Source organism: Catharus ustulatus, chromosome 9 (assembly GCF_009819885.2).
Source record: "Catharus ustulatus isolate bCatUst1 chromosome 9, bCatUst1.pri.v2, whole genome shotgun sequence".
NCBI lineage: Eukaryota > Metazoa > Chordata > Aves > Passeriformes > Turdidae > Catharus > Catharus ustulatus.
The window spans coordinates 26,372,508-26,390,438 of record NC_046229.1 but is presented as its reverse complement, the minus strand read 5'-3'; the positions used below and the strand labels follow the sequence as shown (position 1 = coordinate 26,390,438).

The 17,931-nt window shown below is 41.3% G+C and overlaps 1 protein-coding gene across 1 annotated transcript in view; it reads right to left on the bottom strand.

Moving 5' to 3' along the window:
• Positions 1 to 16,071: 16,071 nt before the first annotated feature.
• Positions 16,072 to 17,931, bottom strand: part of HMCN1 (hemicentin 1) — a 167,017-nt gene continuing 165,157 nt past the window's right edge. The window contains exon 107 of the mRNA XM_033067869.1: positions 16,072 to 17,426. Within this exon, the coding sequence (XP_032923760.1) occupies positions 17,060 to 17,426 (367 nt within the window). The 3' untranslated portion in view covers positions 16,072 to 17,059. The remainder of the gene's footprint in view (positions 17,427 to 17,931) is intronic.

Sequence of the window (17,931 nt, the reverse complement as noted above, 5' to 3'; positions counted from 1 at the left end):
TTAGCACTGAAAATCCTGGAAATCTTGGAAATGAAAGATGCAGACAGTTCTTTGAGTTTAGTTATGTCATTACCCCTTCAGGACAGATGGCTCTCAGAAACAGTCACCACTTTTCATATGGCTGACAAATAACACCCTCAGTTTGGCAAAAGAGCAGTGAAAAGGTGTCAGACAGGGGTTTTCAGACTTGGTATGAAGTAATTTTCTTGTAACATGAAGAATCATCTTTCTTAGACATCACACTCAGGCTACTATAAATAATTATTTTAACACATTTTCAAACTTTCACTTCTTAAGTACTCATGCAAAAATAATCTGTTTGAATGCGTATGAGCAAGGGAGGAAATCTTCCTGGATCAGCATAATTGTACAGAAGTGTGAAGAGTAGATTTTAATGTATGTGGCTCTGAGAAGAAGATTTTTTTTCTTTTTTGGAACTTTTCTGCTGTTGCTTGACTTCAGAGTGAGAGCTGAATAGTAACTTCTGATGTACATTCAAGAGGAGGCTCTCAAAGGTCAAATAACAAGTTCCTGTATGAAAAAGTCTCCTGGTACTATTGAATACTGTATATTAGAGGTATTGGGAAAGCTTTGATTAAAGCTTCCAGAAGCTCATGGAACCTGCTTTCTTTGTTACTGTAAACATTATTTGACAGGAATCTGAATTATTCCTGTGAAATGTTCAGTACCTCTGTCTATTCAGATTCTGTTGTTTAAAAGACACCTACAGTGAACAAGGGTTGCCTGGGTGTTTGGCAGAGTGAATTGTCTCAGCATGATAAATCCCCTTCTCTTTGGCAGAGGTAAAGGTATTTAAAACACAAGAAAATGTTCATTTCCCCTTCAGTTTCACTGACCTTTGAAATTGTTGTATTCTCTTTTAAATGCTTTCAACATGAACTCTACCTCTAAAAGATCAGTTTTCTTCTCAGACCTCCTGCAAGAGTTGCACAAGCACAGCATGATTGCAGCAGCTCCAAGCAGGGCACTGAGGCTCAGTGTTTGAGGCTTTGAGTTTGTACTTCAGATATAACAGCAATTTTGTGTCTACAAATTAAACTATGGTAAATATGTAAATTATTCAGCAGGGCTATGTTATATCAGAGGTTGTGCAGTGCTGATCTGAAGCAGGAATGATCTGGAAAAGAAAATTTAAAAAACCCCCAAGCTGTAGTTGTTATCCAGATATCTTTCTGATAATCAGGAAATTTCTAGGCATTGACCTCTGTTTTCCTATAGTTAAGTCTTGGATTAGAGCTGAATATTAGGTTTTAGAAATCTAAAACTGAAAGCCCATGTAATTACCTGTTCCTCAAGGGCACCAGCATGGCTGGTAGGAGCACCCTTCTGACAGGGAGGTCCTTACCTGTCCTAAACAGTTCTCCTTCCCAGCATGGACTGCCAACACTCACAGCTATTGGAGCTGGGGATGTGTACTAGTCCCTGGGTCCTTCCTGAGGGGTGACTGTGCTGGAAGCTGGGGTCAAGGTCAGTCAAGTTTTGGAAAGATGAGCCTCTGTGGATTTTAAAGGAGTTAATAGAGGCCTGGCAGCTTTTCTGTTTAAATTACTCATCCCCCTTCTAGACTTCAAATTAATTTTATGGTTTGAATTAAAGTTAGATTATAAGTCAGTGATTCAACTTTGTGGTGTTCAGTTTTAGGGAGGTGCCCTGGCACGACCCTGTTGCTCTCACTTACTGTAGGGATTAATCAATATACTGATATTACTAAGCATTTGTTTGGGCTCACAGTCAGGGCTTCTGGTGTTGGAGAACTGCCACTAGGAGGTTAAAAGGAGGGCTGAGGGCTGACAAAGGTGTTACCTTCTACATTGTCATAGGAATTGATCTCTGCAGTAAAACTCAGTTTGGGGTCTTCATGATATTAAAATTTATGGCTAGCATTCAGTATATGCTTAGTAATAGAATTGCAGTGAAATTCTTTAATTTCAGGAAAGCAGAATTAATATTTCAGTTATATTCAATATATTTCAGTTTCGTTCTAAATTTTCAGAGATTTGTGTCTTTCAGTTGATTCTCATTGCTGCTTTCATTTACTGTAGGGATTAGTTTTACTGCTGAGATCAGCCTAAGGATGTGGGCTGGAGTCAATATTTGGGCTTCTACAGCCCAAAAAATGTCAGCATACGTGACCCACAGCCTTGTATTTTACTTTTATAGAGGTACTAATCTCTGCCTATGAGGAAGATTGGATTTAACAATTCAGCACATCAATCTATACATTATCTGGGGATTGCAGAGATAGGATTAGAGTTAGGAGAAATCTAATTTGGTACTCAAGATCAGGGTTTAGAGGATTTCAAATTAGGATTATGAAATTTGAAGCCCTCTGTGGTATAGTTTTTTGGTTGTTGACATGTCTAAGTTTTAATTGGGGATTGCCTTTGTGTTTAGTCTGAAGTCCCAGAATTGGTTTTCTGGTGTACTTTACAGAGCTGTAATTTGTACTGATGTCAACCTTTGGCTGTAAATACATGGTATTTAAATATGTAATAATAATATTTTTTTTGCTGCGTAGATGGGTATGTTATAGTCTGGTTTAACATTTAAGAAACTACAGTGTCAGAAATCCATTTTATTGATTGTTATTGGTATGACTTAGACTAAACCCATCACAAACTGTAGCTTTAATAACAACCAGGGAAAAATCCTTATAATGTTCCCAGAAAGAGAAAACAGAAGCATGTCTCCATCCCAGCTCATTCACCCACATGTATGAATATATGAACATGATGCATGTCTAGGAGAAGAATGTGGGCTATCAGCTGCTGTGCTCTGGGACATATTTAATTATCAGTCAGCAGCAGGAAAAGACCTTTCTCTTCCCCAAGGCACAGGATGAGAGTGCAGGTGCATCTGAGAGACTTTTGTACCTTGGTTGGCATCAGTGTCAAGGGAAAAGGAAGAGTAAAGTCTGGCAACTGTTTGCTGTATAACTGACACCTGAGAATGAGTCCATGCCACCAAACATGGTCTGCTCTGTTTCTGTCACAGTGCTCTCTCTGCTGATAGCTCTTTAACTCAACTTTCTGAGGAACTCTGAGCTGTAATGAGGACTGCAAGGAAATCTCTCCAGTAGAGAATCGATCACTCTGTGATGGATGGACAGGTTTATAGATAATACTTGCCTGAGTAAAAGACTAGTTTGAAAAAAGACTATTTCCCTTGTGAAGATTCCCTTTCTAGCATAGACACTGGGAAGGAACTTTGTTTGGGTTTTTTTTGGTTTGGTTTTTTTTTTTTTTTCGAGGTGGGGGGGGTTGGTTTGTTTTCTGTTTTTTGGTCTTTTTATCCCAAAAGACTAGAACAGGCTTTAGGTGTCAGATTCTGATATGAGGAGGGAGGTGCATTTGTAAAGGACGTGCTAGGAGAAGGTGTTTAAGGGAAGTAGCAGATTGTCCTTACAAGCTTCTCTTCTTCCAAAGGAAAAGGAAGGTGCTTTGCAGGCAAACAAGAAAAAGTCATTTCCCTCTGCACCTAACAATCTTGTTTCAATACATCATCAGGATATATTTTTATGGACAGCCTTTAGTCACTTCAGAATGAGTCATATGTTTTTGTGACCAAAGCAGTTGGTTTGAAAATGAAAATTTTAAATAATGCACCACCCTTAAGACAATTCTATTCCTGAAAGATTGAGCTCAGGGTCTTGGCAACATCCTTTGCTCAAAGGTAGTTTTCAGAAAATAAGAGAAAATCTTAGGGATGCTGGTAAAGAATATGGGTCGATATAAGCATATTCTTACTGGAGAACATCATTTATCCTGTGTTTATGGGTGCTGTGCTGTGAGAAACAAATATCATAAAAGCTCAATCAGACTGGAAAGAAAAGAATTTGTATAACTATGATTGTATACAATAACTGCTGCTTAAAAGTGTGGTCTTCCAGAAATCCTGTCAGTAAAAAAATGACATTGCAAATTGCTTCCTTTTCTGCTGAGGAGTGAAAACCTTTGGCATGGGGTGGAGGTGCATGTGCCAAAATACTGACAATGAACATTAGAGCCCCTGCTCTGCCTGTGCTTTAGTAAATGATTCAGCCAAATTCTTGCTGCTGTTCAATGCAGGATGTGAGAGATGAGAAGGATGGAGAGACACAATTTATGGGAAAGCTCAGTGTAACAGCTTGCCAAAGCAAATCCCACAGGAGCTTAGTGACTATACTGTGATGTGAAATAGCAGTGAAAATGAACTCTCAGATGAATGTGGCAGCCACGTGAGGAAGAACAGCCCAAAGATCCTACAATGGTCTTTCCTGACACCTGGTCATGGGTTCTTGGTTGTCCTGAATACATTGAAAAGAAAAGGAGCTGAAAAGGGAAGCATCTTGGTCAGCCTTTCACGCTGAACTCAGTGGAAATTCAGATCTCTTGATGTTTTAATTAATCTTTTTTTTCATTAATTCTTCAAGAATATAGCATTTCAGCTAAGGATATGCTCCAAACTCACCAGTGTGTTCAGGGGAACAGTAAGTTCTTATAAGTGTTTAGTGTAAGTCTTGGATTAAAGTAATTTGATGTAACTGTGATATGAACACCACATTTTCAAAATGATCCTTAGAGTCCATAAAGTGGACATCTGCTAGAGGAAGAATTGCTAGAAAAGGTTTGAGGGTGAAGAAGCTAAAGCAGTGGGACTGCAGTCTGTCAAATTCTAGGAAATTAATTTCAGAATCGCCAAAAAGATGCAACTTTTATTTGTAGATAGGGGGTTTCCTGTGAAGACATTCTATCTTAATAAACCTGTTCTCGTGTGACAGTATGAGAGGAGTTTAAACTAGAAAGATCTAAATTATAAATAGAGATAAGGTACTTCTTGTGTTTTGGGCATGTTTGACCTTTTTAATGTGCTACGTAGTCTCATCTGTTTCTATGAATATTTTTTGGCTCCATTAAGCCTAGAGAAAGATAAATTTGTGACTTTGGCTTGAGTAAAATTAGTTCTGTAAGCAACGTGTTTCAGATATCACACATAAGTATTTAAATTCCAAATCCATTTGGGGCTTACTTTTAATGCATTGCGGTGATTTTTATATACAAATACTAGAGCTCTGAGCATAGGCTAGGTTAAAGGGGTTTATTTCTGAAATAAAACACAGATAAATATATTTTTCTAAGCTTATATCAGGCTCTGATTAAGCTTGAATATAAATTGTGCCTATTTTGCTCAGAGTGAAGACCAAACAGGAAAACTCAGTTATTTGCAGTAATTTATAAATGTGATTATAAATATTTCCTTTAGGACCTTGCAACAAGTAGCTGCTTAAATAATCCTAAGAAAGGATCATTTAACTAGGAAAATTTCCTAAATTAGTTATTTATGTCAGTAAAATATATACGTAAAATAATAGATGTTATTGGAATGTATTCCATCTTACTACCTCTGAACGAAAAACCACAAAACATCCAAGCATTTTTTTCCCCATATAATCAATTTTAAACCTTAGGATGCTTTTAAATTCCCAGAATATGTTTCAGAATATGTCCAAATCCTGAATATTGTCTTGAGGCTTTGCTGAGATGGTTGGGGTGTTTCTTTGCAGTATTGCTGAGGTGGAAAACATGGAGGTCAGACTGGCACTATTATTGGACTATCCTGGTTTGTAGGTGGTGTCCATATGGGATGAGCCCTTTTGTTTCACCTCATTTACTGGAATACAGGTGACTGGAGGGTGCACCATGCCAGGGGTGGCCTTGTGGTTTAACCAGCTGCATTATTAGATCCAGTGATAAATGGGGCCAGATCAGGTGAATTTTAAATATGGCATTAATGAGAACTTAGCAGGAGGCGAGTTGGACCTGGGCAGTGAAGGTCAAGGAGGCCGGGAAGGCGTAAGCAGAGACTGAGAGTCTCTGGGCACTGAATGAGTCCCTCAGTGTTGGTGGAGATGATGTGTTGGTTTGTTTGCCCGGCGGGGCGTTGATGGGAATGGGCTAGGCTGCAGACACAGGACGTGAGAGCAGGAGGAGGATTTGGCGTCAGGGAGCAGCTACCAGCCGTGGGCAGCAGGCACTGCCTGGAATACTCACTCATGGAGGGGCTGGGAATAGCCCTTCCTGCCAGAGATAGGCTAAAGTGTTTTTGTCTTTGGGAATCCTGAGGGATGGGGGAGATGGCTGTGGAATTTGCAAGGATTGCAGAAGTTTGGCACCATTTTCAGGTTGATGTTATATTCATAACATTCTGTTCCAGGCTCTGGCTGGGGCTGATGACTCTGTGTTACCTCATGGCAACGCCCTGGTGCTCTGCTCCTAAAGGCTCGGGTTACTCAGTGAACTTCACTGTGTAGCCAGATAAAACTCCCCCATTATTGTGAACACACTGTTCAAACTCTTCTGGTGACATTTAGACCAACACAGTTCAGAAATTCAGGAACAATTCTGGATTCAGTGAAAGACCATGGGCTTGATTAACATTTTTAGTCTGATATGGGATACTGTGAGCAGCTTTGGCTGCCTGAGCACAACGTACTGAAAGTAAGACAAATTAGAAGAGGCTGCAATAATAAATAAAGTAATGGAAAGATGCAAGAGGAAAGCACAGAGGAGTTTAGTTTGTTAATTCTAGCAAAGAAGGGCTTTGATTTCTGTGCGTAAATACCTCCAGGCAATAAGGATCTGGGGGACCAAGAGGAAGAGGATTATTTGAACCTTTATTTTAATAAAACTTTTAGTTAAAGCAGCCAAAGTCCAGTAATTTTAAGAACTTTGTGAGTAAGATTGCGGGAAATTAGAACAAGGTTCTTAAGCATTTTATCACTGAGACTTGGGAACAGTCTGTTGACCAAATGAGTTTTAAGCTGGAGTTGGATGCATTTTTGAACGAGGTGAGAGAAGGATCTTGGTGGCAGGAGTTCCTTCCCAGTGTCCCTCCCTGGCTGCCCTCTCAGTCTGCATTGCTGTAAGAGCACAGAGAAGCTGAGGCTGTAGCAGGAACCTGAGGTGATTTTGGAAGGCTCTTGCTGTAAGACAGTAGAGCAGGGACAGTTATTTTGGAGACATTACTTCACTGTAAACAGATCTGATGTATTTCCATTTACTAAGTCGTCTATCACAGCCGTCTGTCAGAGTCTTCTTTGGGCAACCAGTAAAACCTTGCCATTGCATAATTAATGGAGGGGCAACAACACTCATTTCCCAGCTTCCAGGTGCTGCAGAGCAACTGCCAATGGCTCCAATATTTTACTTCAGTCCCCCCTCTGCTAGGGTAATTTCTGCTTTCTCAGTAGCTTGGGGTTAGAGGGGAGAAGGCCTCAGTCACCCTCCTGAAATTTGTCCTTCCAAGTCTGTGAGCTCTGTCATTCAATTATTGGTTTCTCTTGCTAACTGTGAAATTTAGGCAAATTTTGATGAGAATGAGAATCAGAAAAATCACTCCAGTAGTTGTAAAAGATAAGGTGTGTAGCATCTGCAGCTTTCTGTGAATAAAATTGTGAAAATTATTCATTCCTGCTGCTCAACAGTTTCCCAACCAATAGTTTGTTTTGGGTGTTTTTAGTTTCAGGGGCAATGTTTAAGTAGACAATTGTAGTTGCTGTTAGAGCATTTTGATCACAGTACTAGTTTGCTTTTTAACCCACTTTTGAAACGAAAGTTAAAATTTAAACATATCTCAAAGATGATCTCTCTGAAACACTACTTTGGGTTAATACAAGATAATTTAAAAGCAACTTGCCTGGTTTGTAGCAAGACCACATCATTAAATAGTGAAGAGTGAGAAAGTGTAGATATTTGCCATTAGTTCCTCCTTATAACCTTACACTTCAAGTGCCAATGAAAGGTAATATTAGTATGATAAATAAGATCATGATGACGTTCTTTTGAAGTCCATTTCAACTCTGCATTTGTTAATGGAAACAGTTTTATTCAAAAGTGTCACCCTTAATTGTCTCAGTAAATCTATGAACACTCCCTTGAACAATTAAGTTGTCCATAGAACATGATAATCTGTAGGTTTTGCTCTATTTTTCCTTTTTTCCCCTGTGAATATCATGCATGTTCCTTTTCTGGGACCTTTGGGTCTTGCCAGGACAGTAGTTTGCTTGTGATTCATATGTAAACGTCAGAAAACATGGACACTTGGTGATGATTTCAGGGATATGATGTTACTCCCATCCTTTTATGCTTTTTACATTTTTATAATCACTTTATCTGGCATAATATTAAAGAGCATTGCAAATAACATTTATTTGGAGTGATTACTCTTACACAAGACTGTCTGGCAGATTGCTGGCATTTCCAGATGTTCTGATTTACAAGTACTGTTGCTCATCTTATTAAAGTAAATGCATTTAATGTAGGACCTTAAAAATAAACAACCACTTCATAATAGGTAAATGCAAACAAAGATTATCTTTACTTACAAAATCTGTCTATGGAAAGCTGGAGTAGAAAATTGACTGAATAACTGGTATATCAGTTCTGCTACAGACAGAGAAATTATAACTCTCAAAACATTTGATTTTGTTGTTATTGTTAAAATACAACAGATTTAATCTGAAATCTCAGTTTTCTGAGAACATCTGTCAGTAGAATAGGGCTACCTAACCTGTTACCATTCAAGCAATAACAATGGTTATTTTTCACATCAGTCACCTCAAAGAGGATCCACAGCTCACTTGGAATATGGGGACACAGGATTTTCACTCCAGGTGAAAATGTGTAATACCTAATAAAAAACAAGAATTCATGGCGTGTAGGCAATGCTGTGTTCAGGTATCCATAGGGAGCTTTTTCCATCTCTGTGTGAGAATGTTAACTATCATTTAATTAATTAATTAGATTAAGTTAATTAATATATCCTTATTTCTACCAACAGTCTTGTAAACACTACAAGTACATATTCCTTTTGTGCTGAAGACAATACTGAAAAACGTGGAGTTTCATCCCAGAAGTTCAGAACTAAGCTCAAACCTGTAGTTGCAGTCTTCCTTGGTAAGTAGCAAAGCTTTTTGATGTTCTATGTTCTGATAGCTTAAGAAAAATCAAAGCAAAAGAATGAAATCACAATTACATTTTAAAAAAACACCTATCCACTGTTTCAGCAAATATGGACTCTGATTCTGGTTTGTGTTTTGAAGTTGTCCCAGTGTGCTGTGGGCTTGAGGGTGCATTGTAAGTGCTCATGTACTCGAAGTAGCTGCTCAGGATGTTGTCAGGAGTTGTTGACAGCAAATCCATACATCCATGGTGTAAAGTAAACATGATCTGGTGTTTGTGGATGCCCTTTCTGGTTTAAATGTACCACAGGACTGTCTGTGACTCCTGGAGGTTTGGTGCTGCTGAGTCACTCATGTTCATGGACATCTCTGACCTAGGGAATTTTTGTCTCTGTGACCAGCATTTGAAACCTGCAAATGCTCGTGGCAGCATCTGATATTCATGGCAAGTCTCATTGGGCCACCTGCATTCCAAGACTTCTGATGCCAGTGGGTCTTTCCTTTGGCACCACTGCTCTGTCACTGTCCCCTTCCATGGAGCAACAAGGGCTCCTCCAGGCAATTCTGCCAGCTAAAACTCCAGTGTTTTTGGTAGCAATGTTCATACACTTGAGAATACTTCTCCATTCATGGGTTTTGGTGTGGTACTAGTGCATTCTTTGTACGATAATATGTAAGACTGTGAGCCAGAGGAACCCCCTGTTCTTTCCCCAGGAGCACACTCCAGAACAGGTCCTAAAATCCAAGCACAAAGACCTTTGTCTGTAATGGAATAGAGTTTATCCGGAGAGAGTTTGTAAAACTGGAAAAAACAGCTCAATAACCAACCCTCTCGTAAGGGAAATCATTATGAAGGTGCTGTTTACCAACATGATGTTGTATTGGAAGGTGTTTAATAGATTCCAAAACTAATTTTTTAGATAACCTGGACATAAAATGGCATTGGACTCCATTCCTCTAGTTGTGCATGTCACTGTCTTTGTTATATTTACCTCTAATGACACCCCAAGAGAGGAGTACTCTGGAGAAAGAGTTAAAAGAGCAAAATTAAGCCTTTCTGTGCAAGGAGCAAACTCCTGCCAAGTGAAAAAAGGCCAATTTGAGAGGAAAAGCAAACAGATCTGGAACTGTAGTGAGGCTGATTCCTGGCAGTAAAGACAGGCTGAAGGGGACTTGAAAGGAAAGAAGTAGCTGCTTGTGTTTGTAGACTAAGATCAAGGTCTATATAGCAGTACTCAGAGTTACTGTGAGTGAAGGGGAAAGGATTTGCTGTAGTCAGAGGCAAAGTTATTGCTATCATTGAGAACTGGCTAAGAAGTTGATGCTCAGGTACATAAAAGCTCAGACTTCAACTTCAGTGAAATTGGGACCAAATATCTTATTTGAAGATGTTGTCTGGATGTGTATCTGAGTATTGCAAGCATTTGAAAAGCACAAATGATGACACAAAAGTGGGAGAGTTTGGGGTTTGCCAAGTGGAACAAACATCCATCATGTTTTTCACAGCTCAGCTTTAGGTGGTCAAAGAACTCTGTCAAAATACTGCAAAAACTTGTGCAAATGGGCAATTTACTCATGCAGCTCTAAATCATGAAAATGTCACAGACTTTTAGCATGATTGGTTTAAATTGCAGTTTCAGGCTGGAGATTTGGTGATTGTTATTTTCTATTAATTCCTTTCTAGCAGACAAGGTGGAAACAAAACCAGTGCTGTGTGATTTATTTAGATAATCGCAGGGCTTTGTAAACAAACGGGCTTATCTGGTGGTGCTGAATTTCACTGCTGAACCTGAGTGCCCAAAAACCAGCTTTACTTCTCCAAAAAGCTGATTCGCAGCTAAGTTTAGCCTGTTTCCATTAGCTGCTCTGCTGGTGTGTTTTTACATGCTGTGGTAATTCATTCTGCAGTGAGTCCTTCTATCCTGTTTATCATTTTCAAATCTATATCAGGACCATTTGGGTTACATCAGCTGTAAGAAAAGCTTAGCTTTTGCTATTATTTGTAGTATCTGCTAAGAAGTTTTCTATGATTAAGAGAGATTTTGATTAGCTGAGGTGCTCAGTTTGAAGGCAGTTGGAGTTTTTAGCAAGGTTGTGACTGGCTTTCATTAGATGTGGCTTCTTGGTAATTGCTGATGGCTCTTTGCTTGTCTGTAGTAAAGCTACTACAGGTAGTAAAAACACCATGATATTACCTTGCTGTGCATTTGGGCTGGTGAAGACAAACCACTTCTGTCTTAGAGCCTCATCTATTAAAGGACAACATTGTTTATGCATCCAAAAATTTTGCAAAACATGAGCTGTGAAACATTAGCGGTAATATTTTGGCACAGGCTTCGCAGGGTTACACCCAACTTGAGGTTCTCTATCAGTCTCTGCATCACTGACAGCACTGCAGAGCAACCACTAAGAAAACCACCAATATTTCCTTTTCAACAAGACCACAGCCACTGAGAAAAGCAGGTTGGTCTGAAGGATTGGTAAAGAGTGAATACTGGTGAGCTAATTCTGCTCACAGACAGATGAGGAAGGATGAGACAGATGAGGAAGGATGAATAAATTTGATGCAATCAGAGTTATTTACAAGTTTTATATTTAAAGTCCAGTTCTTTTAAGTAGGAGAGAAATTGAAGAAGTGATGGTTTCAGATTTTTTCTGCCCATCTTTTTCCTATAAGCTCTCAAGCCTGGGAGCTGCTAGGATGTCTCAGCAGAAACTATCTGGTTCTGGTGCAAGGAAACTGTCAATGAGGCTCCTGTAGTCTCTTCAGTGTGTGCTTTAATGTTGTTTTCTCATATTATTTTTGCTTCTTCCATTTCAGTCAGTCATGCCATGGCACCAGAGAGCTCTGCATTTTCCTCTCTGGGCATGGGGAAGGCCTGTTCCTCTGCCTTTGCTTTATGTGAAGAGCCAGCACACTCCAGTTGCTCCTGTGGTATTTGGGAACTCATTCTTCTCCCAGATTTGTAAACCTCATTTTTTACATCTTCAGCAGCAGATTCCAGAGACAGTGCAGCTAGAACCCTGTGAAGAAACCTTGATGCTGTTTGGAACTGGGCTTTTTTTATGTGCCACTGTGTTTATCAGGGACAGTGGTAATGGAGAATACTCATGAGAATCTTTACTTCAGGGATGCTGGTGGGCTTTGCTGGAGCTGGAGACCCCAAATTAGATACATTTATTTTTTTAAGTTTTTACATACAACTTGGTGTTTGCCAGTGATTCTGCTACAATTTTTCATAGCAGGAGTTTGACCTTGCTTGAATTATGGGCTATGCAGTGCAGATCTCTTTATACCTCTCAGGTGTTCTCTGTGAGTAGTCCTTGAGACACTTCTTGTGATTGAGCAGGAGGGCAAGACTTGATTTGTGTGACTGCTGTGCAGTAAACTGTTAAAAGATGTGGGGGGGAGCTTGTCTCAGTCCTTAGCAATGAGAAGTTATTAATAAGGAAACCAACTGCATCTCACTGCATTGCAAGACTACTTAAGCAATCCAGAACCACAGGAGTTGTGCAGTGCTTACATACATTGAAAAATAATGGATTCTCTTCTCCTTGCACAGCATTACTTCAGAGCACTTCTTAACATTTTCTCTGTATTCTCAGCAACCCCTTGGTTTGGTGATGTTTGTGATGCCACCATTATTTTAGAGTATCTTTTTTATCCATATGCCTTTATCTGTAAGCAAGTCTCCTTTGCTTCCCTTTCTAACACTAACCTTATCAAAGCAGAATAATCTGGCACCAGTTGTGCACTGAAGATGTGAACATTGAACCCAATGATCTGAGAAGTGAATGGAGTTGTGCTGTGTGTCCAGACATGCAAATGTGTTTACAAAAACCTGCAGCCAGCTAGGGATCACATTTAACCTTATTCAGAGAGGGCCTGGCTGGATGCACTGCTTGGATGTTGAGATGATTAGTGCAGTGCTGCTGGAGGTGTGATGCCTAAGGCCACATTTAGCTCTGGCCATCAGCTGGCACTCTGGTTTTCCTTGCTGCCTCAGCTCACACCAGAGGCCTGTGCCTCACAGTCTGCCCAGGGTTACAAGGGGCAAATGAAGTCATGCACTGAGAGTTCTTGTAGTCCCTGTGGAGCAGCACCTCTGCATGAAGGGGGAACTTCTGCGTGTTCAAGAGCTGAAAATGTCTCTGATTTTCCCTAGGAAACAGAGCTGCACTTCAACCAGTCAGACTCTCCAGCATTAATGGAAGTCGGTGAAGAGAGTGCTTTAGGTTTCAGACTTCATTATGGTGCTGAGTGATGGCAATGAGATCCATTTTTTTTGGGCTGAAGAATCAAAGCTCTCCACTGGAGCTGAGAAGACCACAAGTCTGGAGGAGCCTTATCTGCCCGCAGGATTCTCCAGAGAAACAAAGCACAGCACTGCCCAGCAGCCTTTGTACCTCCCATATCCTGACAGAGGTGACGGGAAATGTGCCGGGTGCCTCCTCTGCAGCCTGGCCAGGAGATCCCACAGCCAGTGCTGTGTGTCCTGCTCCCACCTGTGTGCAACGGCGGGACAGGCGCTGCGATTCCAGCCTCGTAAAATAATCCATGGACTCCAACTGTTGCACTGTGCCAAGTTTTTATTGGCAGCAGCCTTGGATTTGAGCTGCCAGAACTAGAAACGCCTGTGAAGTCAAAGGGCACCAGAACTCCCCCCTGGACCCCAAGAGCAGTGTGCTGCCTGTAAGTGCCCCGCCGGTGTGGGCAATGACGCCGCATTACTCAGCAGCTGGCTGGGTTTCACACCCACTGTCTGGATCTGACTTGGAAGTGGACATTTCCCAGTCAGGCACAGCTGCTCTGGTCTTTGCTGACATGTTTTCCCTTTAGCCCATAGTGCTGTGCATCCAGCACAGGCTCATTACTGTATTCATGCAGTAGCTTTTTACTTCAGCCAGTGTTTGAAGGAAAACAAAACCCCAGTGCCTTTCTTCTCTCCAGGGGCTGGCAAGCTGGATCCCTACAGAAGGTGTGATGGGCATTCCTTACCTGCCTCTGGTTCCTGAGCACCTGCTTTTGTATGGTGGGTGGGAGATACAGAAACCTAATGCTGTGGTGGGGTTGGCATTTGGGCATCAATCGCCTATAACATATGCTGGTTGTGAATTTTCCATCCTTTCTGGCCCCAGTCAGCCCTGGTTCCATCCCTGAGCTCCTTTTCCTGCCTTACTCCTTTCTTAGACCAGAGATTTGGAAGGAATCACATGGGTTTTTGCAAAGGGCTGTATTTAACAGGTACTTTCCTTTAGGCTTTACCAATAAAGGATTTTTTTTTCAGAGGAAGAGTGAGGCAGTTGTACTCTGGCAAAGGCTGGGGTTTAGCAGATTTTTTCCTGGAATACAGGTATGGGCTGAGTACTCTGGGCACTGCTGCAGCAAGCAGGTGGCTGGGACGCAAGGTGTGCCCACCAGGAGGTGAGCCTCAGGACACTTGTTCCCAGCTGCTGAGGCCACCAGATGTCACCCTGAAACCATCCCTATGAACAAATTCCTCTTCTGCCATCTCCCACAGGGTGTGTTTGAGCCCGCTAGTGTAGGTAATGAAATGTTACTATGTTTGCACAGAGGTGAGGGCCAGGAACAGAGACAGGAGCCTGTGGCACAGGACAGTGCCAGGGATAAACAGGCCAGGAGAAAATGCTGCTCCAGAAAATCCAGTAAGCACTGGGAACAGTAGCTTGTGCAGAAGGAAGGGAAGCACAGGCCCAAGGCAGCAGTGGAACAACAACTGTTTATTGCTTGCTCTCCCTGAGACCTCCCTTCATTTTTTAAGTACTATTTTTCTGGTGGTGTGGTGTCTTCTAATAAGAACTTACCATTCCCACATACTGCTCTTAGGATGCTGTTATTAGAGAGTTAGTTGTTTGTCATAGCAGGGCATTTGGAAATAGTTTTGTGACAAATGATGTGGTGCCAATATCAGTCTTTTATGTGATGGTAGGGAACCTTTAACAATGCAAATTATTGCTGCAGACTAATAGAGGGGCTTGGACAAAGTGACCATACAGCCCTGAGACACTGAAAATTGCATCTAAGCTTTGGGCAGCCTAATGCAAAGTGGTAATAAACACAGTAGAATATTTGTTCTATTTAAAATTTGGATTTATGAAAGCAGGATTTTTAATCTTTAGCAAACACCCAAGTTCCTGTGGGCACATAAACATGTACTAACCTGCCCCTTGCCTCTCAAGTTAGACCAGGAAAAAATAATGATAAGCAGCAGTTTCCAGCCTGTCAGCATACAGGGCCAGGTAGCCTATGGAGGTAGAGCAGCAGCAGGTACAGTTGCCCTGACATCTAATTTAACATACTTGCAACCTTTTTTCTCAGTGTAAGGAACACCTTCCACATGGACAAGCAGCTCCTCCTGGAAAGCCTGGATGATGAGAAGGCAAACTTGGAGCCATGGCTGTATGTGCCTTCCATCCGGTGACTATTACTTAAGGTCAGATTGGCCTTTAAAGGCTGTCAACTCTGTTGGCATTTTTTCCCTTATCGCAAAATATGTCAGAGTGGAAATTTTTGTGTTCTAGGATTGGAATTAGATTCCTTTAAGGACAACACTTTGAGTCTGATTCTCATCCTTAAAAGACATTGAGGTAACTACCTGTACCTATTTTAACTGACTCTCACTTCTCCTTCCCTCATGTCTTTTTCATGGGAATTGTCTTCTTTGAGCTGCTTTTATTTTTCAAGTCAGGTTTCCAAGAAGCAAACCTGTTCAGTTCGAAGTCTGCAACACAGATAAATTTGTATAAAGTGAAAGGTAATTTTAAGTCATTCTTATTTTACAGAACTACTTAACTTGGTGCACTGGAAAGGGAAGAAGAAACAAGGGGACAGCAAGTGGAGATGTCTAAAGTTAGTTAATAATATACAAGAATAGAGACAAAGTTCTACTGGGAGACAATTTGTCTCTGTGGCTAAAAATCTACTTTAAAGCTGGTGATAATCTCATACTACGCCAGAGTGCCAGGAAGAGGGAGAAGAGCTGGAGCTGCTCCCTGGTTTGCTGGGCACGATACCTTCTGCATTTTTCCTTGGCACTTAGGGTGAGAGTTTAAGAAATGGAATTTTTTCAAAGATAAAACTGCCAGCAGTCTCAAAGGTGATGGGAACCTTTATTTTGATTATTTTCATTGTACTGACATTGTCCTTTTATGCAAACTTAATTGTAAAACACTCTTGAGATACTGCATAGAAAATACACATAGGAAAAACCACATATATACACGTCCATAAAAATAGAATACATCTTGGCAAAATTACTTGTGTACAGTGTATTGACATTATTGAACCAAACTTACATCACCTTTGGAGAAAAATGTTCCATGTGCGTAAAACCCCAGACCACTTACTGAGCTGGGAGTATGGCAGCGGATATGGGTTTGGGTTAAATAAATGCCTATACCAGAATGGTAGAGTAAAAACAAGTTATAAAATACCTGCTCTATAAAGTAGAAGGAACCATTTTGGTTTTTCCTTCCAAAAAATAGCAACATCTCTACACTTGCATGGAAACCAAAGGTACCAGTTCCAAATTCTTCTGTAGATTTGTTAGCTGCAAACAAACTTTAATGTCATTTGTTTCAGCGTTTGCAACCCTTAGGCACTGTGGCATTTGGTGGGTTCCAGCACACAACATAGTATAGCACAGCCCTAATTCTATTGGGTAATTGATAAGAAAAAAATCTAATAGATATAGAATTTAAACCACTTAGCAACCTTTAAAATATGTAGACCACTTGAAATTCTGGGTTTACTTTCTTCAGTTACTTTCAGTGGAGGCTGCTCCTTACTTACTGCTTAGATTACATGGGTTTCTCTGCTGGTTTTCAGAACATACTGTGGAAAATGACTATTCCAGTGTAATAAATAAAACAAGTGGTAACAGGTCCTCAAAGCCATGGATCTTCCTCTTGAGTTGGATCAACGGAAGTGGAGAGGCAGCCTCCGGGAAGCAGGGGAGGAGAAGAGAGCATAGCACCCTTAGAAGTGCAGTGGTTCCCCATGCAGGGCAGGCAGCAGAGTCAGGCTGGAGCAGTAGCACCCTGGCCCTGGGGACTGAGGCTGAGCTGGGAGCTGGCTGCTCAGTAGGGGAAGGCGGACACGGCGATGTAGACGATGAAGGTGGTGCGGTACTCGACGCTGCCGTCGGCGCTGTAGGACAGGGCCCGCACGCCCATGCGGTACGTCCGGGGCTCCCGCAGCGCCCTCGTGGTGAACACCACCCCCTTCCAGTTCTCATCCCTCAGGGCAAACGGCACAGAGGGGTCATCATCTGCCATCAGGAAGGTGGTCCTGGGGTGCATGACCTGGTCGTGAGTGTAGGCCACCAGCCGGATCAGATCCTGCCCCGCAGCAATGCCGAAGGGCAGCGACAGCAGCTTGTACTCCAGGGCGTAGGTGCTCAGGTCACACTCCAGGTCGTTGGCAGGGCAGCTTTTGAGACAGAATCTAGGAAGAAGCAGGAGACTTTAGCCCAGGGAGAAGGGACATTATCTTAAGTACTGGGATAGATCTTAGAGGAGAAATTCTTCCTGTTTACCTTATTGCAGATTAAAACTTCTCTAGAAGTGCTCATGCACTCTTCATCTTTTATCCCTTTAGAGCTGCAGCCCAGTTTAATGTCCCTATTTGCCTCAACAGGATCATTTTAGAAAGATGTTGGCTATACTGATGTCATTGGCATCCATGGGCTAAGAGCTCTTAAACATTAGAATGGGAAGACCTAGTTTAAAATGTTCTGGGCAGCATTTGAGGTATGTGTCTGTTAGGTCATAAAATAAGGAATTTGGAATGAAGGGCAGAATAAAACTTACTTTTATTAATCAAAAGTTAAAACATTAAATCTTTGCTAGTGCAGTTTGCCAGTGCTAATGGAGGTCAAAGGATGTGACCTCTAGTCAGTGTAGATGTCACTGCATTTGAGTTTGATCCCAAAACATGATTTCTGACTATG